This window comes from Triplophysa rosa, linkage group LG11, assembly GCF_024868665.1.
Source record: "Triplophysa rosa linkage group LG11, Trosa_1v2, whole genome shotgun sequence".
In the NCBI taxonomy this organism is placed as follows: Eukaryota; Metazoa; Chordata; class Actinopteri; order Cypriniformes; family Nemacheilidae; genus Triplophysa; species Triplophysa rosa.
In genome coordinates this window covers 14,841,305-14,867,803 of record NC_079900.1, presented here as the reverse complement: position 1 = coordinate 14,867,803, position 26,499 = coordinate 14,841,305, and the positions used below count along the sequence as shown (strand labels likewise).

Sequence of the window (26,499 nt, the reverse complement as noted above, 5' to 3'; positions counted from 1 at the left end):
TGTTAATGAAAGACATTCACTGCTTAGGCAGACATGCACACAAGGACACATACTGTAAGCACACTAAAACCTAGCCAACTGCCTACAGATGTAGTATTTTAAGGCATTATATACACACTTCTGACGCAAAGTCTGATTTCAAATTTAGGCATCTAATTAGCTGTTTTGTGCTGTTAGCGTAGCAACATGCTAACGGCAATTGTTGTTTCTACTTTTGTTGCTGCCTAAATAGGCCAAAGGGGTACCCTTTGCGTTCAAAAGTGACGCCGAAGGGTGCTGACCGAGCGTAAATATGTGATGAGTCGGGAGTGAGGATGTGTTGATAGTTCACCCAAAAATGAAAATTCAGTCATCATTTACTCACTCTTTTGTCATTTCAAACCTGTATGACTCTCTGTCATCCGCAGAACACAACATATATTTTTGAGAAAGTTGTTAAACGAACAAGGCTGGCACCCGTTCACTTCTATTGTATGGACACAAAACCAATGCAAGTCAGTGCGTACCAGTTAACAATATTCTTCAAAATATCTTCTTTTGTGTTTTGGTGAGGAAAGAAAGTGATACAGATTTAAAATGACATGGGGAGTAAATGATTGCAGAATTTTTATTTTGGGTTGAACCATCTCTTTAAGAGGACTCTTTGACTATTTGTATGTTGCCTTAAAGGTTACCTGTCTATGTTTTTGGAACATATCTTCACATACATTTGTGCACCACTGCGCTTATGCAAAGAGACAGACCAAATAGCCAAGAATAAGAAATTCTGGGTCAAACAGTTGGCAAGGTGTCCAGTCCACGAGCTCCCTGGATCATTTTGCACCAAGAGAGTTCAGGGAAGCTTCAAGCGCACACAAATTTTTCACATAGACTGTTTTACAAAGGTTCAAGCACCTGTAACAAATTCAGGCAGTAGCGACTGAGGATGGTGGATTAAAGCTTAAAGCTCAGACACCTTATATTTCAAATGTTTGCTCAGCAGGTCACAACACATGCATCATATACACACATTCTCTTTTATGCTCAGTTTGCATGCATAATAGGCATTGATGCCAAACAAAGACGTCCGCTCACTGCTTACACTAAAATATACCTCCACGGCAACGTATGGGCTATATGCACACAATGTCGCACATGTTCGGTCTGGCCATTTGTTTGCACGCCAAAGTGTTTGTTTGATATTGACAGTGCTTTGCTGACTATCTTACTTGGCAGCGGTTACTAGGATTGTGTTTCAGCGTTTGAGTCCAACTTGTGTGGCTGTGTGGCACTGTATTTTGGAGTGTGTCATGGTAGCATTTTGCATGCTTATGTATGCATTTGCAAACGCTTGCAAATTTGGCCCATACGTAAATCCCGAATACCGTTCCACCCGCTCGTGCAGTAACGTGCGAGTCAATCATAGAGAGAATGCATGCATGCTAATTTCATTTAAAAGGTGTTGGTTGATGGCTATTGACACCCTGATAAGGCAAACACTATTCTAGCCTGTGAGTTGAGCTGGAGTCATGGTTATTTAAAACTGTAAAGTGGAACTTGATGACAGAACGAGTCTGGGCTCTGTAAAATACAATACTTGCTTACACCGCTTGCGCACTAATGCTCTTGCTATTGAAACTCTTGCTGACAGAGTTAGCAGACTAGCACGCTAACCTTCTCCACGTCTGAAATCACTAAAAAATACGAGTATTGCTTGCCTATTAAATAAAATGCCACTTTGAAAGGAAATTCAGACATTTAGGAGGAAGAAGTTGTGTTTTTTCTTTTTTAGTTGGACATTTGCCTAATACTGCCAGGCTTCTTGCTCTGTGGCGGATGGCGGTAGGCAGGTGGCCAACCATTGAGTATTTATTTGTTTATTTGCCCGATAAACTTCTCCACAGTTATCTTGTTTTAGCAGCTGTCGTGTCAGTGGATGGTGAGCCACGGAGAGGCTTCAGGTAACCCTGTCTCTGTTTGCCCCTGCTGGGCAATAGGACAGCTGAAGGGTTTGAGAGTCAAAGGACTTGTTTGACATGAATACATTCCAGTCACGTAAATTTTTATGAACTTTAGAATCTTAAGCCAGATCTGGTCTTGATCTCTCTGGATGTTTCAGATCTACACATCTACAAAGACTTGATTTATGTTTAGTAATGGTGACACACATCGTTCATCTTATAGCTCTGACAGACCAGGCAACAGCAAAACTGTCTTGGGAATGTTTAGAGAATGATTCTGGGATAAGTGTAACCAATGGGTAAATGGTGTGAGAAATTAAAATACCCATATGGACAATTCATGCCTACTGTACGAGTGTATAGATTGTCAGATAAACATAGGCAAGTAGTCATCCGATTAAAAAAATGTGTTTAGGAAAGGGGAAGAATAGAACAAAAGGGCACACTCGTTGCAATGTGTTTAGTTGACAATTTATTTTATTTGTTTACCTTGTTGTTTCAAACCCATATGATAAACTTTAAAAAACTAGTAAAGTGTGTAAAAATACTGACATTTTCAACGTGTGTAAGTGTGTTAAAGCCATAAAAATACTTAATAATGGGGAACAGGAAGTGTGTAGATTTAGATGTGAATGTATAGTTCCCATGTGCATGACTGTTATGCCTGATCAAAAGCATCACGGAAGGTCAGTGGTTTCATTTCTCAACCAAAGGTGCTTTACAGCCTGGTATTAAAAAACTAGATAGAAACCATTTTGCATGGCGTAAACCTGACACATGACAAACAAAGCAAACCAAACTGCCTGTGTGTGTCAACTTGACATTTCCCTTACATGTTGAGTTTAAGAGACAATGCCCTGTTCCTCATTGAGTTATTTTGTTTACAGTGTTATTTCCTCTTTATGGAAAGGTCAGTGATACCTGCAAGTGCTGCATATTTAATGGAAATCTTGAATATTTGACAAGTATAGTCCTGGGATATCTTTTGTGGTTAACCATTGCCTTATTTTATGACTTATGACTGCCATCTAGTGGTCGACAGAATTGTTGTTTTATACTGTATGCAGCGTAATCTAGACTTGGATGCAGATAGGACAGTTGTAAATAGCACTGCATGTTAATGCTGTAAGTCTTACTTGATAAATTGTGATTTTGTGTGATTTACTGATCAAACAACTACATGACTTCTGTATTATTATTTTGACTAGTAATTCTACTTGGGAAATGTTTTTTTTTTCAGAGTTTAGTTTTCCAGGATAGACATAAAAAACTCTTCTTTAGGGATTACTCATTTTTGACAACCACAGTCTATGTAACCACGAATAAGATTTCATGCATAAAATCAGGATGTCGTATGCATCACTGTAGTGAAGCATAACAGTAGCATCCCTATAACAAACTGAAAACTCGAAGCAGATGGTGATTTGGTGAACTTGATTTCAAGGTTGAGGTTGGGGTTAGGATTATCAATATAGATTGTGCGAATTTGTGTGCATGATTGAGGAATGAGGGGAAAGAAATCAATAGAGGGTTAAAGGTTTAGCGTGGAATTTTCCCCTTAATCCTTTATTGAATCAGTCCCGTTTATTTTCTGTTATAACTTTAACTGCTGCTTTGAAAATAATGTTTAAATTTCCTTCAATTGTGATTGTGTCCTAGATCAAAAGATTATGTGTGTGTCTGAACCCCCAACTGTGTAGATTTCTACCCTAATGGATATTCATAATGATGAGTGAGTATTGATGTGCAGTGTATAGACTTATCGTTGGGGGAGGGAGTTTGACCAAACTACAGCTTTATTTGATTTGAAACATTGCAAATCCCTTTCTGGCCCTGAATACGCCCCAGCTTTCACGCCACTCTTCTGCGGCTGCCCTACAAACCCACTTCTTAATCCCAAAGCCTTTTTATATCACAGATTTATATGCAGACAGCCTCTTCCAACACAAATCCGGCTCCCCCCTCCCACCTTGTATAAACTGCACCCAGAAGCACACTCTTATTGTAGACTTCGGGAGAACCCGTCTTGCGGGAGGGGAGGCACTTGACTTGATGTGAATTTTGTTTCGTTTCTTGTTTCTTATCTTGATCGTGGACAATACACTCTGCTATCTTATTTCAATAATTATATAAATAGAGGAATATAAAGTTGTGTTGTGTCTCTTTTCTGCAGTACTGTATACTGCGCCAGGGCGAACTGCCCGTGTCCAAAAGTTTTTTTCTCCTCTCATGATGTCCCCCCTCCCTCACCGCAAACCCGGACACTAAAGTCGTGGCTGTCGACTGTAACCCAAACCGTGCAACTCCACTTATCCTCTGTAACATTTCACACGGTGCTAACGTATTTATAAAAATACAGATTACCAAAACGTTAAATTTTGAGGATTTTGGTTTAATGAAAGGATGCGCGCTCCCGCCAAAGCGCAGCATCAGCACCACTCTCCCTTGCGCGCGCCCGCCTCTCGGGAGCAAGTGCATCGCCATCCCGGCCGAGAGAGTTGGAGCCGCGCGTGTTAAAGTTGGCTAAAAGACGGCTAAACGATGTTGTACTGTCCGGTGACGCGGAGAGGATAACGTTTCATTCATCTAAGCGGGTGGCCGAGAGCCACTCCGTCTACCGGAGAGGATGGATATCAAAATTCTTGGCCCATGCCTTTTACTCTTTCTCGCCTTTCAGCATTGCTCGGCACGTAAGTGAAACTGCAGGCGCAGAATGTAGTGTTTCATTTTTGTCATATGTGACTATTATTTCCTCCCTGTGCAATTGCATCGTTAAAGCAAAGACGTATTTTTATATGAAGTCAGTTACGATTTGTGCGCTTTTGATGTTCTAAATCGCAATGACATTTGATGTAAAACTGATCTGTACATATTTTGGCGAATCTTTGTTTTGAATGTTCAGTCTAGAGGTCTTTGCTGTTGTGGAAATAAAGCATCGATGTAGTCTTAAGTCCGAGCTCGCGACTCTGCCTGTGCCAGACGGGTTCTTTCTGCATTGCAGTGCTTCCGCGCGCCCACATGGGCAAGTTTCTGCATGGCAAGGTGCGTCTTGCGCACCTCCCGCGCAAGGGACACGCGGGAAGGACACTCGTCAGATTGTTGAAATCATATTTTTGCAGGTTTTGCATGATCGTCAAAGTCATATAGGCAACGTAAAGGAAGTTGATATTGGGTGTATGTAATTATATAAAGTTAGGCTTGTGGGACCACCCTGATGCGGAGAGGGTGGACGCATTACAGTCCACGAACTCTCAAATTAATATGACGTAGCATGCGAATTCACACGCGAATACAGTATTCAAAAAGTCATGAAGGACTAGTATTTGGGTATGGGTAATGAAATTCTGATGGTTTTAACTAAACATTTAAATGCGATGGTGTGCAATAATATTAAAATGGTCTGATAACGTGTGCGCGCGCACGAACTCTATACAAGCAATTAGCCTAATGTTCGTTGTCATCACGTGAGTTTTTAAGGAGTTAGCTATTCTGTTTTCATGACCATCTTGCAATGACACATGGTGTAGGTTGTGGCTTTGTGAACTGGCTTGTGAGGACTTGCTGCATTAAAATGACGTTGGCTCTGTCTGAGCTTTAGTGAATAATGTAATCCTTTATAATCTTTGAATCGAGTTTCATGGCTTGTGTGGATTTCCCTATTGGTATTTGAATGAGAGTTAGACGTATTGCATGTTAAAGGGACAGTTAACTACAAATGAAAATTCGGTCGTCATTTATTTTACCCTCGAGATGTTCCAAATCAGTATCCTATACATTTCTTTGTTCTGGTGAACGCTGAGAAAGATATTTGGACGAATGCTTGTAACCAAACAGTTCTTGGCCACCATTGACAACCATAGTAGGAAAAATTACAATAGTAGTCAAAAGTGCCCTAGAACTTTTTGCTTTCCTACATTCTTCAAAATATCTTCTTTTGTGTTCCACAGAACAAAAACATTTATAAAGCATTTTTTCTACTATGGTAGTCAATGGTGGCCAAGAACAAGCATTCTTCTAAATATCTTTTGCGTAACAGTGTCAGCAAATTAGGCTGAAAAAAGATGCCCTCTACCCCACCATAAATTATTTGACAAGATTTAAAATCATCTGCATTCTAGAGATATGACCAGCACTAACAATGCCATAAATCTCTGGGAGGGTGTGTCAACAGTAAACAAAATGGATGCTTGTCAGTAAAATAAATATTTGAAAGGTTTTTTATTTGCAATTAAAGAGCATGGCAGGGTAAAATGATGTCATCTGTGAATAAGTATGTTTAAATGCAGGGGTGTGTGTTAGATCCTGTTGTGTTTATATTTTCCGTCTGTGACAGAGAACTGTTGCATTCAGAGACGTCTTGGACTTTTTGTATTTAGGCTCCTTTTGGATCTTATCATTTGTGCTTTCATTCAAAGCCCCTACCTACAGTGCTGCCAGTCCTGTTCTGAATAATTCATACCAATGTGCCACCTTAGTCTGCAGCTGGCCATGCTGAAATGCTAAACACACCTTTATCCTGCCTAATAGTATTCAAATCAGCAGTCAAGATCCATGCCTAATGCAGTGCCTTCTCCCAGTGACACAGCTCGCGTGATGTGTTCACTTCTCCTATAGCAGAAGTGCTGTGTCAGCCTGCAGAGACATGGGGTAGTGCCTGTAAAGAAACATGTTAGAGAGAGAGAGCGAGAGGGAGAGAGAGCATGCTTTTTCAATAGCGTGCATCATGCTGGTTCGCATTTGTTGCTGCTCTCCCTTGCTTTTAAATAGAAATCTTCCAAGGGCATTAGAGGTAAAGAGAGAGAGAGAGAGAGAGAGAGAGAGAGAGAGAGGGAGAGAGAGGCAGAAAGGAAACAAGAGGCAATCATAGCACATCACAGGAGAGTGAAATGGAGGAGTATCAGACAATATTGCATCCCATTGACTTCCATTGTGTGGACACAAAACCACTGAGACATTTCTCAAAATATATTCTTTTGTGTTCCCCAGAAGAAAGAGTTATACAGGTTTTGAGCAATATGAGGGAGAATAATGATGACAGAAATAAACTATGCTATTAATGGGTGATGTGACTGCAGACCTGTCCTTCGAGTCCTTTGCTTTTGAGCAAACATGGCAGATTTCAAATCATGTATTATCGTATCATAACTCATTAGCCATGCAACTGCCATTGGGGTAGCATATAACAAGCTCTGCTTTTGTCTACGTTGGTGTCTATGGATGTGTTATTATTTTTCCATCTTAACCTGCAGCACTTCTGCACTGAGAGCTTTAGTAACCGTAATGCTTCTTTTCCAGGGGAAGGAATAGCACAGGGTGAAAATCAATGATCTCCGAAATCGCAAAGAGGGTGCTGCAAACTTCCATTTAGAGCACAGACAATAACCCCTGCGACCCGATATTAAACAAAGATGGATGAGGCTGGGTCACATTTAGTCGATTCATTTATTTCCCCAATGTGAATAAATTATTGCGCTGTCATTTATGGGAGGATATGGAGCCTCAGCTAAATTTGTACCAACACTTGGTACATGGGAAGATGTTCATCGGGATTTTACAATATTTTTTGATGATGCATCACAGAAATGTATTGAGAAATCTTAACATCTTACCTCTACAGAGTGGTTGGGATTTTATGCAATATATTCTGTCTAAGGAATTTATAAATGACAGCTTAATCTGATGAGTTAGGCCTAAATAAATATAATCATTCATCTTGTAATTTTGTTTTTGATTTGTAATATAAATCACAATTGAATATCCTTTTTGTTTAATTAAATGTCCAAATATGACAGACATCCGACAATCTTGAACATCCAGCTACCATTATCTGATTTGAAAATAATCATTGGTTTGATATTTTATGTGATTTTGTAATTAGCGTGGTGGTTAAACTCCATAAATTATTGATTTCCCTTTAGCAGCGGTGATTCAAAGAAATGCTGACCAAACCCAGACGTCTTCCAGACATACCTGCACGCACGCTCATCTTAGACCTGCAAGGTCAATTTCAGTTATTTCTTTAACTGAGTCATGAGACGGCAGACTGGCACCTTCCCCATAATATCAGGCCGGCATCGAGAAATACTTACCACCACAGGACACAGGTCATTCCCAACGGGTTCATGTCATGATGAATCAGGCTAGTCAAAGGCTTAGAGATCAGAGGGGGTTTTCTTTCTGTCCTCAATCAGATCCTCGAGTAAAATCACTTGGGAAAAAACTAGATGAGTCATGCAGTATTCTGTCATCTCTCTCTCTCTGTTCTCTCACTGCAGTTGCAGTGGTTAGAATACTAATATACCGTCTCCTCTCTTGGTTTATGAAACTCTTAGCAGTCTGACCCCTACAGTCTCCTTGTGGTTTCTGCAGGACAAGATAATATCCCCTTAATACCCTGCACACACCAACTGGCAGTCGTGCATTTATATGAGTAAATTTGAATAATGTGCAGTGTACACAACCCCCCCCCCAAATACAGACACTTTTATATACGCATTGTCTGGTGATGCTTTCACAACAGGTACTTTGCAGTTCGATTAGATTGATCTCATTTGGTTTTGACATCTAGTACCATCAGCAAAAAGAACCTAAAATTGATCTACTGTTCTTGTGCTAAATGCTCTTGAAAACAGTTAAAATGGGTGTGTACTATACCATCTCTCTCATTTGATCTTCTAATTAAGAGGATATTTATCTCTGCCCACATCTGTCTCCTTGTTCCCCCGGTTGTCTGTATACATATTGATAGTTCCTCATCCTACATGCTGCAGATAGTGAGGTGTGCTGGACGAGCTACAGTGTGATGAGATGTGATGCCATTTGTGCAGATGGTTTTATTCGAGCTCTGAGATTGAGGTGCGTTTATCTGACGCTGCTGTTTAGATTAGACTGAAATGTTGCCAGGTCTAATTGAAGCAGGGATTTATGTAACAGAACGACCAATGACACAGCTGAGCAGAGACTCGGTATATAGGCCTGATTCATATTTTGTCCTATCTTTGTCCTACCTTAATTTCTGTTTCTAAAGTCATTCGGACATGTTTGACATTTTTATTTGTTCATTTCAAGTATAGCCAAACTGTAACAATGTATGTTTGTAAAGGTCAGCTGTGTTTGGTAACATTTGTTTGGTAAGTATCAAGTAGGCGTAAAGGTTTGGTTTGACATTGACAAACGTTCGTTTTTTATGCTTTGGCACTGAATAAGCGTTCATGGTCATTTACATGCCACATTCAGTCCAGTGGTTTTCTTTTTTCATTCAGTTTAGTAATAACCACAGTTTATTTCCCTCAGCTGGACATGCCACAAAGCATTTCTTTATGTCTCTCTCTCACTCTCCCTGCTGAACAAAGCAATAGAAACCATCAGACAAGTTCTAATTATCAACCATTAGCTTTTTCCATTAATAACATTGCAAAATAATTTTTTGTAGTGTGTTCTGGGCATTATTCAAATAGGATTAATCTGGAAATCTCTATTTTGTCCAGGCCCATGCTTAGATCCGCTGGTGTCTCCGCTCTATGCCTCCGCTTTCCATGCGTCATCCAGATATAACTTTCTTTACTCTGCACACTTTGCTAAACTGTACGGTAAGTGAATACAGTACAATGATATCTAAGCATCGTAAACATCTTAGATGTGCATATAGCCATTATTTATAAAAGGTTTCTTGATGGCACATAAAATTGTGTATAATTAAATGTTGGTAATGTGTTGGGTCACCAATTCATTTCCAATGTCAAATGTACATACATATTTTATTCCTTCACTTTCTCAAACATGTACGTATGTGATGATATAGGGAGCAGTGGCTGGTCTCCTTCCCCTCGTGACAGACAGCCATGGATGCAGATAGACTTCTGGACAAAGTATCGTATCGTGGCGATCGCTACTCAGGGTACCTTCAACTCTTATGACTGGATGACCAAATACATGCTGCTGTATGGCGACAGACCCGACACATGGACGCCGTATGTTATGAAAGGAGGCAACATGGTAAACATTGTCTATATTTGTCTGCCTTGATTTTTTTATGACAGCCCGGAAAGTCGTGGGCCGTGTTTGGTAATTATGCTTATCAGAAATCTGTGGCTGTTGATGATTTAAGTGGCGTATGAAGTGTTCACAGTCCATTAAATATCTGATGCTTTTTCTCTTAGACGTTGCCTGGCAACTGGAATTACTACCAGGTAAAGAGGAACGTCTTTCATTATGCGTTCACTGCCAAACATCTGCGTATCTATCCCATGGGATGGAATACTGAAAATGGAGGCAAGATTGGCCTTCGACTGGAAGTCTATGGCTGCCCTTACGGTAAACTGAGAAACTTCAGCATGTTTGGACTGATACAACAAGTCTGTTAAAGGAAAGACAGATTGTTTGCCGCATAGAGGAGCTTTTGTATTTCATGTTTACATTTTAAGGTAAATAAAATTTCCCAAGGCAATCTGCACTCAAAAAAAAAAGTTGTTGAACGAATTTAATTAAATTAAGGAAAACTTTTCCACGAAATTGAATTACATTTCTCCAACAAAATCTAATTTGTTTGAAACGATTCTTTATAATCTTGTTAATGAACTTAATTTTTTTAGTAGTCTTGATTAAATTAATTTGTGTCATATACATGCATATTTTACATAAGACCAATATAAAAATCCCCATTTTATCGATTAGATTATTTCAAAGCACTCACAATCTTTTTTTATATTATTCATGTTTAACATTAATTAGACATTACTTCATTTAATTTCAATAAGAAGATATTGAGTTAGTAGAACTCAACAGAAATGCAAATAAAGGTTGTAACCGCCCACGACCTAACCAAAGGCAACGCTTTTCTGAACAATGATAACCACAAAACTCAAAAATATAACAAACTGTTCAAAGCCTTAAAGATAAATGAACATTAAACACTAACAAGTGTTTCTTTTTAACTGAAAAATGCATAAAATAACACTTATTTAAGAAAATAACTCTCAAAATGCAGTTATATGCAAAGCATGCTGGGAAATATAAGTCCTCTGCCCAATTGTAACTGTTTTATGTTAACACAACACAACTCCTTTATGTTGTCCCAACATGAATGGATTCAGTTATATGACTAAACATAAAAAAATCGTGTTGTGACCAAATTTTTCAAAAGTTGTGTTGATTTAACTTAAGAACAAGCAGCAAAAATCATTTTTTTGAGTGTGACAATCCTTTCCATCTTCTTGACATTTGACCCTGCACAGACTCATATGTGATGCATTTTGAGGGGAATGATATGGTGGCGTACTCGTTCCCGCGGGGCCGGATGAGAACACTTCAGGACCATTATGCTTTCAACTTTAAGACCCTGGAGAAGGACGGCGTTCTCCTGCATAGTGAAGGGCTGCAGGGAGACTCCATCACCCTAGAGCTGAAGACTGGACAGCTGTACTTACACATCAGCCTGGGTAAACATTACACGACTGCACATGAACCACAAGTATACAGATCATGATTTCTTGTTTTGTTACATTTTTTTACATTTTGTTTACATTACGTTTTGTGTTGAACATTTCTTAACTTTGAAAATTAGAAGAACTAAGATGGAAATCAGGACAAAATCTTATGGTGGTGATGTGTATTCTTACCTAAGGGAGCAGCACAGTCCATAACTCCAATGGCATGACCACAATGAGACTGGGAAACCTTTTGGACACTCAACACTGGCACTATGTCACCATCAAGCGCTACGGTCGCGAGGTGAATTTCACCCTGGACAGCGAGACTGAGACTGCAATACTCAATGGAGAGTACCAATACCTGGATCTGGACAAACAGGTGCAACTACTTGACACTTTATTTCAGTTATTGTATTACATATTACTCACATTTATCGGAATTAACTAGGTAACAATCTTATTTGTGCCTTAATTTTAAAAGTGCCACAATTTTTGAGTTTGTCTCCCCTTACAAAACAATATATGGGAATACACTGAAAAACATATGGCAATACTGTATATTAAAAAATATATTTCCATACGTTTGAACCAAGTGCCTATATTTTTCAATATACAGTATGAAAAGCAGCAATCCCTATGTATTTTCCAATGTATTTTAGCATTGTACTATATTAAAAATGTATTATTTTTAATAATATGAGGCCGAAACTGAAACCGCAAAGAATCACTAACTTTTGAGTATTTTTAATTTCATTTAATACAATTAATATAAATGAATATGAATATAAATAACATATAAAATAAAGTGTTATATTATAACCAAACACAGACCGGAAGTTAACTTAACAGGCATGTACGTTCAATGTAACCATCTATATATTCAATTATTAAATATATTGTATATACTGTATATATATAAAGTCTGTATATTGATTTAGGAGAGGAAAAAGGCATTTTTTAATGATGCACTTCACTCTTAAAGATGAATATTATGGAGTAATTCAAGTATAAAACATGTTCACTTGTGTTCCTAAGAAAAAATCATGTTCTCAAGAAAGTTCAGATTCATTAGGATTTTCCCTTAATTTGGTGATTATCCATTTACTCTTCAGATTTATGTTGGTGGGGTGATTGAGAAAGATTTGCCTCACCTCCCTGGTAAGGTAAACTTTCGTGGGTGCATGGAGAATGTCTTCATCAATGGAATCAATATCATCAAAATGACTCAGTACGAGGAGCCTGAAATCCGACTGGCTCCTAAAAAGGTATGTGACACTTTCCCAAAAATAAAACAACAACATGTTGTATATATATATATTTTTTTTAAGTGTTCTTTAAGATAAATCACATTTAGCAGACGCTTTTATCCAAAATGACTTACAAATAAGAGAGCATTTAACATTAAGATATACATTGTGTTGCCAATTGTTTTTATATGACTGTCATCCTTCTGTTTTCCTCAAAAAATGTGCGGTTCTTCAGAAAACGATGCATTTTAACTGCCGGGACCTCCTCTGGAAGCCCATGACCTTTGCGGGGCCCAACAACTACCTGCAGCTCCCCGGGTTCTTTCGGAAGAACCGTTTGGCGGTGAAGTTTAAGTTCCGCTCCTGGGACTACACAGGCCTGCTGATGTTCACCAGGTTTGCTGATGATTTAGGCTCTTTGGAGCTGGGGCTCAGTGAAGGACAGGTCAACGTCACTATCATGCAGCCTGGAAACAAAAGATTACGCTTTGCTGCAGGTATCATTTAGGATTAGTGTCCATAATATTATGACATTTTTACACTTGTCTCTTAATGTGTGGTAGCTCTTGAACATTGCTCTTGGTCCACAGTTCCAGATTTCTTCTCGTTCTTTTTCAGGGTATCGTCTGAATGACGGCTTCTGGCATTCAGTGGACCTGGCTGCCAAAGACAACTTACTGTCCATCACAATAGATGAAGATGAGAGTTCACCGCTGAAGATCACCAACCCTTTTATGGTCCGTACAGGAGACCGTTACTTCTTCGGGGGTGAGTGATAGAAAATAAAGAAGATTATTGCTGTCTGACTTGATAATGAATACTGATGAGTCATCATTTATGTTTGTAAAATATATAGTGTTTAATGCATAATGTACACTCCACCACAACAAAACACATCTGATATCATAAATGCAGTTTAAATGTTTATCATTAAGTACATGAGAATATATTTGTTGTTTCAAAGCTGCAAAGGTAATGATACCATGAATGTATGATATCTGTTGCAGGTTGTCCTAAGACCAATAACACGGTTCGCTGTGTCACAAAGCTGTCTCGCTTCCACGGCTGCATGCAGCAGATCTTTATAGATGATGAGCCTGTGGATGTAGATGTCATGCTGCAGAGAAAATGGGGCAGATATGCTGAAGTCCTAATGGGCACCTGTGGAATTACAGATAGGTGTGCATGTCTAAAACTGAAAAAAGCTTAAGCTGAAAAGACCAAATACTACAAGGAAAAGCCTGAAATTGTTGGGCAGATAGAAAACAGCTTATACTAAATAATGTTGTAATGAAAATCTGAAAATGCAAAGTGAGTTTTTGTTTACTTGGGGAAAAACATATTGATATTAAATGTAAAGTTGAATTAAAATAATTTATAAATGTAATTAATATATTTATGTCATTAATTTATTTGACGACAGTGGTCCTGACAGAAATAATGTTTGAGTTTACACAACAATAAATGTGTTTTCATAATCATACACAGTTAGCTTGCTCTTGAGTGTTAACGGACCGGCTCGCACCATTCCAATATGGCAGACGACCTACGTATAGCGGCCCATAAACAGATGCCAATGCAATCTAGTTTTTATATCTATGGTGTACATCATTAGCTGATTGTAAAAACAATAATGGAAACAGTGAATGGAAAATCCCCCCAAAAATGTGTTTGATGTAGCTTACAGTGAGGGAAATAAGTATTTGATCCCCTGCTGATTTTGTAAGTTTGCCTACTTACAAACAAATGAGGGGTCTATAATTTTTATGGTGGGTTTATTTTAACTGATAGACACAGAATATTTAAAAAAATCAGGGGAAAAAAATGTTATATAAAGGTTATAAATTGATTTGCATTTCAGTCAGTGAAATAAGTATTTGATCCCCAAGCAAAACATAACTTTGTACTTTGTGGAGAAACCCTTGTTGGCAAGCACAGCGGTCAGACATTTCTGATAGTTGGTCAGCAGGTTTGCACATGTGTCTGGATACATTTAGTCCACTCCTCTGTCAATCTTTAAGGTTTCTTGGCTGTCGCTCAGCAAATTGGAGTTTTAGCCTCCTTCACAGAGGTTCTATAGGACTAGGGTCTAGAGACTGGCTAGGACATTTAATGTGCTTCTCCTTAAGCCACTATTTGGTTGTCTTGGCAATATGTTTTGCGTCTTTGTCATGTTAAAGGCTCATCCATGACCCATCTTCAGTGACCTAGTTAAGGGGAGGAGGTTCTCGTCCAAGATTTTACGGTACATGGGCCCGTCCCTCAGCCCCTCAATGCGGTGAAGTCATCCTGTATACCTGTAGCAGAGAAAAAGCCCTAAAGCAGAATGTTTCCAACACTGTGCTTCTCTGTAGACATGATGTTCTTGGGCTCATAGTCAGCATTTCTCTCCCTCCAAACACAGGAGTCCATTTTGGTCTCACAGCAGTGCCAGCACTTTCGCCAAAGCCTTTTCTGAATCATTTTTATGTTCATTGTCAAACTTAAGACGAGCCAGGCAGGCCTTCTTGGGCAGGACAGGAGGACCTTGCGGGTGCTTCAGGATTTCAGTCTACTGTGGCATAGCGTGTTACCAATGTGTTACCAATGTTTTGCTTGCTAACTGTGTTCCCAACTGTCTTGAAATCATTAACAGGCTTCTTCCGTGTAGTTCTGGGCTGATCTTTAACATTTCTCATGATCATCTTTACCCCATTGGGGAAATATTGCAGGGAGCTCCAGAACAAGGGCATTTGATAGTTATTTTGTATATCTTCTATTTCCAAATAATCACACCAACAGTCGTCTCCTTCTCACCAAGCTTCTGTCTGTAGCCTATTCAAGGTTTGTGCAGGTCTCCAATCTTGTCGCTGACATCCTTTAAAACCTATTTGGTCTGGACCATGGTGTTGGAGAGGTTGAACTGGAAGATACAGATTCTGTTGGCAGGCATCTTTTATATACATAACAAGCTGATTTAGGAGTACTTTCTTAAAGTGACAGGACTAATCTGTGGTCCATATAGGCACATAACCAATCTGTGGAGCCAGAATTCTTGCTAGTTGGTAGGGGATCAAATACTTATTTCACTGACTGAAATGCAAATCAATTTATAACCTTTATATAACATTTTTTCCCCCTGATTTTTTTAAATATTCTGTGTCTATCAGTTAAAATAAACCCACCATAAAAATTATAGACCCTTCATTTGTTTGTAAGTAGGCAAAATTACAAAATCAGCAGGGGATCAAATACTTATTTCCCTCACTGTATAGTGTTTATCCTGTACAGTGGGTTATGTGAATAATGCCAATTATTGTAAAAATAGAAATGAAAAATACATAAATTAGATCATAATGCTCTCATAAATGCATTTCACCAACAAGACGTTACAAAAGGGAATATGATGAAATGGTGAGACGTGCACAATAACAAAATAACCAGAGAAATTAAATTAACATTTGATGTTTGATTGACAGATTAATAAACCTAATATTGATGTCACGTGCAGAACAAATGCATTTAATATGTTACCATAGAGAACTAGATCAAATATAATATGTTGAATGTCTCCAGGTGCTCTCCAAATCCATGTGAACATGAAGGCAGATGTATTCAGTCCTGGAATGACTTTCTGTGTGTATGTAACAACACAGGCTATAAGGGAGAGGTTTGTCATAACTGTAAGTGTCCTTTACTGAGGAAATTTCCTAGGACTTTTATTGATTATGTTTGGTGAAATATGATAATCACACCATTTAAATCTCTCTCCATTCCAGCGGTGTACAGAGAGTCATGTGAGGCTTACAGACTGAATGGGAAATACTGGTCAGGAAACTACACCATAGATCCAGATCTGAGTGGACCACTGAAGCCTTTCACAGTCTACTGCAACATGAGTACGTATAAAGACTTTCAGTTGTTAAAAACAGTCTGAAAGCGAATTTTACAAATGACAATCATGTCATATTTTTAGTGCAAAAATCATGGACTGTTATCGAGCACAACCGCATGAAGAGCACCAAGGTGAGCGGCTCCACTGTGGATCGACCGTATATAGGAGACCTCCATTATGTAAATGCATCATGGGCTGAAGTCACTGCCTTAGCAAACACCTCGCTCTACTGCGAACAGTGGATTGAGTTCTTGTGCTACAAGTCCCGCCTACTCAATACTCCACGTAAGTGTCTGATTGGACCATAACAGAGCAACAATCTTTTACCACAAACAGGATAGCTTTCATGTGTATAGAGGGTGAGACCTATCTGCCTGCATTACCCAGTTAACTGTCTTTGGTATTTTGGGTAATGTTGGAAGGTGAAAGGCCGTACACTTACTGGATTGGTCGAAATAACGAGAGTCATGAATATTGGGGCGGGGCTTTCCCTGAGAGTGGAAAATGTGGATGTGCTGTCAATCAAACCTGCACTGACTCCAAATACTGGTGCAACTGTGATGCTGACTACCGCCAATGGTGAGATATAGAGAGAGAAACTCTAAATTGAATCTAATAATACCTTTCAAGTGTTTTCTGTTTGACAGTATATTATCAAAAATCTACTGAAATACAATGTATAAAATAAACACTTTTTATTAATAAACGCAGTGTGATGTCATATGAAAGGTCCTCTAACAGAACTAAAGTTAAATGCTCATTGACCCAAATTCTCTGTTCATTAGGCATTCAGATAAAGGATATCTGTCATTTCGAGACCATCTGCCCATCAGGAGGATTATCATAGGTGACACAAACCGAACTGGTTCAGAGGCCCGATATAGTGTGGGAGCACTGTACTGCCATGGAGACAGTGAGTAACAGCTGTTCTAAAGATCAAATAAAAATCTAAAAGTCATAGTATGAACTACCACTAATATTCTCTTAGGGAGTATCTGGAACACCATAGCAATCACCCAGCCTCAATATCTGACGTTCCCCACCTTCAAACCCGGCACCAGTGCCGACATAACGTTTCACTTCAGGACCTACCGCACCAACGGAGTCTTTGTGGAAAACTCAGACGACCACCTCCGCAATTTCATACGAATAGAACTTAACTGTGAGTGTCCGATTGCATTGAAACATGATGGCGTGACGTTGACACTCGGGAAATAAAGTTTCTCCTTCACTTCCTCTCCCCCTCTCACAGCCACAACCGAGGTGGTTTTCATTTTCATGGTGGGTGATGGGATTCGAAACGTGACCCTGCGCTCTCCCAAACCTCTCAACGATAATGAATGGCACTACGTGGAGGCTGAAATCAATGTGAAAATGGCACGTCTCAAAGTGGATTTCCATCCTCCGGCCATACACAAGTTTCCAGGCCAGACCTACGTCACCATGAAGTTCACACAACCTCTGCTTGTTGGTAAGTTTTGTAGATCTGGAATTAAAAACAGATTTGATATATAAACTTGCTTTATACATCATACCATGCATCTGCGTTCAGGTGCGGCCAATCACACCTTGCGGCCCTTCTTGGGATGTTTACGGGGGTTGCGGATGAACGGGGTGCCTGTGGATCTGGAGGGGAAGGTTGATGAGGGGATAGGAATACGAAGGAACTGCACTGGAGCTTGTCTGAACGCTTCCATACCGTGTCGAAACGGAGGCCAGTGTATTGATGGGTATGCGGCATACACCTGCGACTGCAATAACACGGCCTTTGATGGCTATTACTGTCATTTAGGTGAGTTGTCGCACATTTGAATATACATCGGTCTCTTACGATCAAAAGACTGAGTACAGAGTATAGACCAGATATACAGTGATTTTTTTCTGTCGGTATATAAGTATACCTACAGTGTAATTTGATGTATATTTCTGAGTAGATAAAAAGTAGACTGAATTTATACTTGTATACTTGTATTGAGTTTAAAGTATGAAATATTTTTACTTTAAAAGTATACTAATAGCACACAGCGTCCCCAGGCTATATCAATCTTAATTCAGTTAAATAAAATGACATATGTGACCCTGGATCACAAAACTTAAGTCTTAAGTAGCACGGGAACATTTTTAGTAAAAGACAAAAATACATTGTGTGGGTCAAAATTATCGATTTTTCTTTTATGCCAAAAATCATTAGGATATTAAGTAAAGATCATGTTCCATGAAGATATTTTGTAAATTTCCTACCTTAAATATATAAATACTTTATTTTTGTGAGTGGATGGTCTGCCACAGTGCCCCTGATTAACAACTTCAAAGGCAATTTTCTCAATATTTTGATTTTTTTGCGCTCTCAGATTCCTGAGTTTTAAACGGTTGTATCTCAGCCAGATATTGTCCTATTCTAACAACTCATACATCTATAGAAAGTTTATTTATTCATCTTTCAGATTACATAAAAATCTCAATTTCGAAAAATTGACCCATAAGACTGGTTTTGTTGTCCAGGGTCACATATATGTAAATATTTTTAACGATATATATAGTATCATATAATACACGTGAGGCACAATAACAACTATACGATCTCTGCTTTTATTCCCTACTTTCAGATATCGGGGCATTCTTTGACGTTGGGGCGTGGCTACGCTACGACATCCGTAAAGAGCCGATTTCGTTCGATGCGTGGTGGGCACATTACTGGATCGAGCCACACTGGCACCACTTCATGCTCGGCTACAACACGACAACCGACGACATAGAGTTCAGCTTCAGCACAACACAGGCCCCAGCTGTGCTGCTGTATATCAGCTCATTCGGCAATGATTACATCGCTGTGCTGCTCAAGAAAGACGGTACACACACAATAGCTTACAAATAAAACACATACTTCAGGTTTAGCTTTCTGAACATTAATACATTTGCTAAGACCGTTGTTCTTTTGGGAAGGAATTTGCATCATATTGAAGTATCACATGCATTTTTTGCAGGTACACTATCATTGAGATACCGTCTCGGCATAATAAACTATAAATTTAAATTGACTGACAGAAACATGGCTGACGGCTTTCCTCATTTTGTCAACATCACCCGACACAACTACACTGTATGGACACAGGTACATTGTGATTGCATCACTAGCACAACATAACATAACGTGATGTTCAGTCATTATTAGTGTAAAACACCAGTGTATAATTCTGCATAGGTGGATTATATGGATCCATGGATTGAGAGGTTAATACCAGGAGAGATCCCCAGATTTGACTCACCGAAATCCATATTTTTGGGCAGAGTCATGGGTAAGAGAATCATAATCTTTAATAAAACATGTTTCGGCATATAATCTTATTTTTGTTGTTTGGTCTTGTCTTCACAGAGGTGGGAGGTGTAGACTATGAGATTCAGAGGCACAACAGTCCTGGTTTCATGGGCTGTATATCAGGGGTCCGATACAACATCTTTGCCCCGCTGAGGGCTTATTTCCGACCCAATGTGACGAACCCACCCGTCACCACTCAAGGCTATGTAGTGGAGTCTAATTGTGGGGCGTTTCCTCCAGTTTTAGGATACGTCCCCTGGGAGGATGACCCATGGTTCACCGGGCTGTGTAAGACGACATTTTACTACTATTCATATATTAAGATTGCTGTATTTTAACAGCCTGGGTGAGTTTAGGCAAACTGGATTAATTTAATGTCACCCCATCATTATTACCTTTAGAGCAAGTTATTTGTGCCAGTATTTTAGTTACTTTAGAACTTGTTTTAAACAAATAAAATCATTTGACTTTGAAGTGATGGCAATTGTTCTTTATGTTTTAATAAGATTGCTTGTGTCTTTTTTCAGTCTTTTATTATATTCATGATGATGTGACCCCGCCCTGGATGACATGTAAGCTAACTATAACACTCATTTTATTGTTTTGTTGTAAATGGTTCTGTGGCTCCTGGGCTCGATGACCATGACCATCAGCTCTGTGTAAAATCTGTCATATGTTCCTATCAGCTCTCCACGGTTCTCTCAATAAAAGTGATAAAAAGCCCACTGAAATTTTGTACAGTTAGTGTTGTTAAAGCCAAAATCACTATTATTATTGCTCATAACTTATTTGATTGAAACTATTTTATCATTTTATCTGGTAGATGATGAAAAAATGACTCTTTTACCGTGTTACACAGTTCCTCTCTCCCACTCATATTCCTCAGAATAATACTGACGTTTTATGTATTTGTGATGATATAACCTGTTTTTGAAATCCTCTTAATTTACAGAACACAGGATTAGGGATATTCAGAATGTTACATTGGAATATAAGATACATACAAGACCCAGTACAGTTTAATCGGTCATAGAATGAAATACACTGTCAAAACCTGCAGTTGTTACCAAAAATAACTGTTTCTGTCTGATATAACTCAAACTATTAGTGCTTTTCACTTTTTTCAGAGCATGCACTCAAGCTGGCATTTTCTTGACAAATCTTATTATTTATTTTTGGTTTATGTTATAATCTGTTTGGATTTTTTACCATAAAACCAAAATTATTCATTGCCATTAGAAGGTTTATCAATATCTTTGCTCTTTTTTGCAATTATCCTTCCTTCTTTTTCATTTGCAATTATTCTTATGCTTTATTTTTGCTACATGATTATTTGGTAACACTTTACAATAAGGTGCTATTTGTTAACAGTAGTAAATGCATTAGCTAACATGAACTAATAATAAACAATTTAGTTTTTCAGTATTTATTAATCCCTTTTAATGTTAGTTCATGTCAATACAGTTTTTCATGTTAATTCATGGTGCAATAAGTAAGGGATAATGTACAGGCAGCCGGTTGTTATCGCAGAAATAAGCCCCGACAGTGTGATCAGGACCTGACACGAAGCGAAGGGTCTTGTATCACACTGAAGGGGCTTATTTCGCGATAACAGCCGGCTCCTTGTACATTATCCCGCTTATTACACGGCTACTTGCCACATGAGAGAAAAACTGGACATAAAAAGTGAATTTGAAATATTTTATTAGCTCATTTTTACTGAATGCAGACCTTCCGCGAGGAAAAGCCGTTTAGTTTCGGTTTTAAAGTAAGAAACGACGTTCAAACGTCACGAACAGGCAAATTGGTTTAATCATTTGTAAATATAATATCATATATGTTATTAAAAGACATATTTATAATACATTTTTGTGTAATATCAAACTGCCCCTCAAAATGATTTGCAGCATCCGGGTTACAGGGTGTTATTAGTGTTGAGTATTAGTTAATATGAAATAACATTAATAAATGCTGTATTAATATTGTTCATTGTTAGGTTATTTTAGCAAATGCATTAACTACTTGTTAACAAATAGCACCTTATTGTAAAGTGTTACCGATTATTTAATATTTTCTTTAATTTCTTATCTTAATTAATTAACATTACCAATACATAATTGAGAGGACAAATTAAGCTGAGTTCCTGACTGATATTAGTAAACCGATATTACAGTTGCCAGTCTTAACAGTTTACGAGATTTGGCTCGTCTCGATTGTATTTAAGTATTTCGCGGAACTGCAAAAGCATCCATATCTATTCGATAAGAATGATTGAATTAATGGGATGCAGGAAGTATATGGGTGTTAGTAAGTGCTTGCGGCAGTTCACGTTGGCCAAAACGCCTAAAGAAACGCGTTTTGAGAAGATATTGTCAACAATCACAGGCATTCGCATTCGGACGGGATTAGATTTCTCAGGAATTTTTACAGAGATTGTGTGAGAAAAAACTGATTTGGTAGATTCGTAGATCTGAGAAACACAAATTGAACAGCCCTGAATAGGGCTTTATAGTTCAGTTGCAATATATACCTCACACTACTGTATTAAACGGCCAGTTTACCCAAAAATGAAACGTGTGACATTATTAACTCCAAAGTTGTTCCAAATCTGTATAAATGTCTTTGTTCTGATGAACACAGAGAAAGATATTTGGACGAATGCTTGTAACCAGACAGTTCTTGGCCACCATTGACTACCATAGTAGGAAAAATGACAATGGTAGTCAAAAGTGCCCCAGAGCTGTTTGCTTTCTCACATTCTTCAGAATATCTTCTTTGGTGTTCAACAGAGCAAAGAAATTTATTTTAAAAAATTCTACTATGGCATTCAATGGTGGTGCAGAACTATTTGGTTACAAGCATTCTTCCAAATATCTTTCGCTGTGTTCATGAGAACAAAGACATTTATAAAGATTTGGAACAATTTGAGGGTGAGTAAATGGCGACAGAATTTTCATTTTTGGGTGAAGTGTTCCTTTAATACTCTCAGAACAAAAATCAGTATATTTTGCTAAATTCTTTGAGGAAACATTTGTCCTCATTAACAAAAAGGAATGACCAATAGAAAATCTATGAGAAGCTGAAACGTATTTCTGCAAAATTGATTGATTGTATTGTGACATTTATGTAATATTTCACCTGCAGGTCTCTGATGATTGTGTTTCTGTCTTTCTCACCCCACAGTAATCGTGACCGTGTCTCTGATGCTACTCTTCCTGATCCTGTATGGCCTCTACATCTACCTGTACAGGTATAAAGGCAGTTATCACACTAATGAGCCCAAACAGCTGGAGTCCCCCAGCTCCTCCCGGCCCCTCACTGACACCTTGCGCAAGGACAGAAAGAACCTGCCCGAGATACAAGAGGAAAGTCCAAATGAATAACATACAACAAACTACAGAGATATCTCGAAGTGAGGGGTGGTGATAACTGAGGACTGAGTTACAAATGTGTTTTTTATTTATGGTTTGCCTTTATGGTAATGTATATATTTCTTTTCTCTCCCTTGTTTTTTACAGTGTATCTGATATCTGGTGCTTTTTGGCAGGGTTCAAACAGGACAGGCTAGAGATCATTGACCATTCAATCTATAAGCACTGGCAGTGTGTGCGTGGGCCAACTGAAGTGCCTCTGTAACATAGGAAGCTTTGAGAAGATCAAAAAGTTGTCATTTCGGCTCATAAATGTGTACTGGCAGAATAAGCCCTTAAGTGTAGATCAAGTTAATGCGAGAGAATCTAAACAAAATGCACAAAAACCTTCACTTTTGAACTTTTGAAGAAAACATCACTTCATGAACACTAAGTATGAAGGCAATTGCTTAGAAACAGCTAATACTACTAAGTGTTCTTGTATTGTACTGTACACAGCGCTTACACAAGTTGAAAGGTCAGTTTGCATCAAATGGCCTTGGCTTCTTTAGCAAACATGCTTGTGACAAACATCAGATATCATTTGTGAGGACATTTTTGTCAAAATGACACACATTGTGTCTCAGGGCTGGTTACGGTCATCATGATTCAATCCACCTCACCTCACCACTGCTACAGCAACACACACCAGCCTTTCCAAGCCATTGTCTGTCTGTGCATTCTCAATACATTTCAGCACTAAAGGACGAGGAATCTTCTGAAGAAAATCTGTTTATACTTTAGAAAGCGTACACAAGTTGAGACAAAGACACGCTTTATTGTGTTTGAGCATGTCCAGTGGAAATGATGTTACAGACGAGAATGATGAAGTCTAATCTGTCTATGTGTTTTTAAGAGCATACCTTCTGCAGGCCAAAGTAAAATGATTTTGTAATATTAGTATACAATGAAAACGTATGTTATGTACTATCTACGTCACATCCAGATCTGTTATTTAAGAAAAGGTTCTGCAGACTGCACTTCTTTAATAGCGAGCCATCTGACACGTAAAGACGACAGCAGGTATAGAAGCAATCTGTTGGTTTGTAGCATTCAGAAAATGCATCGGGTTCTTTAATGTAACTATCTAGCGTGTATAGATGGTTTAAGATGACAAAAGTACAGACACAGTCCTCCAGCATGCTCTTAAAACACAGACACAAGAAGGTTTCTTTAGGTTTCTCTGGTTATTGACATGAACACTGAGCAGTTCAGCACAAGCCTGGTTGTTGTGGTCAGTGGGCTTTACACATCAGACAGGACAGATTCTGTGGATGTTGGACACCTATGTAAAGTTTTTTTTTTTATCAAATCAAACCATGCATTTGCTGTAGGAAACATCTACTGCTGCTGCTTGTTCTAGCTGCTTTTGATGGCGGTCCTATTCAGAGCTTAGAGCACCAGACGTAAAATAGCCATTTAAATCACGAGCAAATAAGATAGGACGTATTTATAATGTTTAGAAGCTATGCATTTTGCATGACTACTGCACTTTTTCATCCAAATGCAATAAGAAAAAGAATCTGCTGCTTCCAGTGCCAGGCACATGTTATTTAGTCTGTTTCTTTAAAAGAACTTGAAGAGCTTTTATCAAAGAGATCGCATAATGTTCACTCACAGATTCTACTGTTTATGTTTATATATAAATAAAGTGTACTTCTCTTTGTATCATTATAATTTCTATTGAAAACTAAAGGCAGGCAGGTGTGAGTATTTTGATCAGATGTGAGAGAGTGACTTTAACTTCATGACCTCTGCCAGGTTTATAAAACCACTTCTTTTGTGTTGTCTTCTGTGTGATTTTGTTTGATCAAATGTGGGCCTCATTCTTGTACTTCTCTGTCCTCACATCCCCTTTTTCATGCCCTCCACACCAGTGGAATATAGACTTTCAATTTGTTTCATTTTGAAGTTAACCTTAAGTTTAAACAATGAAATGCTGTTGTAATGTAACATGTTCCACTCAAGCAGAACATTATGTCAAGAGTCTTCCCATGCCTGACATTTTCTTATTTTTAAGTTTATGATCAATTATTTTGATAGCACCAAACTATGTTAATCGATATTGTCATGCAACTGGCAAGATGAAGCAACAGACAGCATATTCTCAGTGAATGTTAATGGAAATCAATGGTTTGTGAAGAAGGTGGGCAGTCGCCATATTAGTGTAATAAAAACAAGAATGAACGTCTTGTTAGAGGCGGTGTTCAGCACTTGAGTGTATGATGTATGTTTGTATAAATGAGGTATTTTGTGTAGTTTCAGATGCAGTCAATTGGAACCGTGACCTCATTGACAATTTAACTGAATGTTGGTGGAAACCACATTGCTTAGCATGTGGCAGTCCATTTTTGTTTCTTTTTAGCAAATGTATCAATTAAATTCATATACATTACACAAACATCTGTAGTAAAATAACGTTCCATGTATATACTTAATATATACGTATATATTTAATTCACTGTGAAATATTTTCTTTATTCATGGTTTCCAAATGCACTACATGTTTAGTCCTACATGGAGGTGATACCCGTTCATCCTTTATGACCACTGTGCCCTCGAGCACTTTAACACAGGTTGCTTCAGGTTAGTTTGCGTACTGCAGGATTTTAAAGGCTTATAATTCTCTACTGTTTGAAAGTTTCATGGGATCCCTCAAAAGCTATTTCAGTTTAGTGGATAAGTTGAGCACGTATTTTCTCTGTTCTTTAGTTTTGTTCTGGTTTTGTTTGTGTCAAACTCATTGTAAATGATCATGGCTGTATAGAATCAACACAAATCCCCAAATGACTTAATAAAAGCCCCTGAAGGAAAGAAATGTGCTGTGCTGTGCTGTGCTGTGTGACTCTTTCCGTTTGATACAGGTGTGTGTAAAACAGATGAGGTAATAATTGAAACTATTACATTCACATTAACAATATATGAATATTTGCTTAAATGTTACTGTACTGTAAGTAATTTACAGGATTTCTAATAAAAGAAAATTTAGTCCCAGTGCACTCAGACTGCTCAGATTTATAAAATCCCTCCTGCATTATTTTCTCGCTTTCAGCCTCATAAGTTTATTCTTCACCACCTATTTATACTATTTCTTTGCATATGAATTAACAATATGGAATATAAAATATCAAACTCGTGTTACAGGTTTTTTTTCAATCGCTTTGGCTCATTTCTCGAATGAGACTTAATATTCTCTAAACTGTAAATTAAATCTGTTTGATGGAACGTCAAAACTCTATTGTTATATACAAATTTCATTTATGCTCTACTGTACTTATATACAA

At 38.3% G+C, this 26,499-nt stretch overlaps 1 protein-coding gene across 2 annotated transcripts; it reads left to right on the top strand.

Annotated features, from left to right (window-relative positions):
• Window positions 1-4,226: 4,226 nt before the first annotated feature.
• Window positions 4,227-26,398, top strand: cntnap1 (contactin associated protein 1). Of its 2 annotated transcripts, XM_057346302.1 has the most exons (25): window positions 4,227-4,630; window positions 9,428-9,529; window positions 9,742-9,935; window positions 10,100-10,253; window positions 11,174-11,377; window positions 11,563-11,747; window positions 12,481-12,633; window positions 12,851-13,112; window positions 13,234-13,383; window positions 13,623-13,794; window positions 16,171-16,277; window positions 16,374-16,493; window positions 16,571-16,774; window positions 16,912-17,068; window positions 17,275-17,402; window positions 17,478-17,651; window positions 17,742-17,960; window positions 18,042-18,281; window positions 19,096-19,338; window positions 19,474-19,601; window positions 19,692-19,785; window positions 19,863-20,093; window positions 20,333-20,377; window positions 22,989-23,217; window positions 23,324-26,398. In XM_057346302.1, the coding sequence occupies exons 1-24, from the start codon at window positions 4,567-4,569 to the stop codon at window positions 23,186-23,188; spliced, it is 3,930 nt and encodes a 1,309-aa protein (XP_057202285.1). In that variant the 5' UTR covers window positions 4,227-4,566; the 3' UTR covers window positions 23,189-23,217; window positions 23,324-26,398. The 2 variants fall into 2 exon arrangements, with proteins under 2 accessions (XP_057202285.1, XP_057202284.1); XM_057346301.1 differs by having other exon boundaries at window positions 22,989-26,397.
• The last annotated feature ends 101 nt before the right edge of the window (window positions 26,399-26,499 follow it).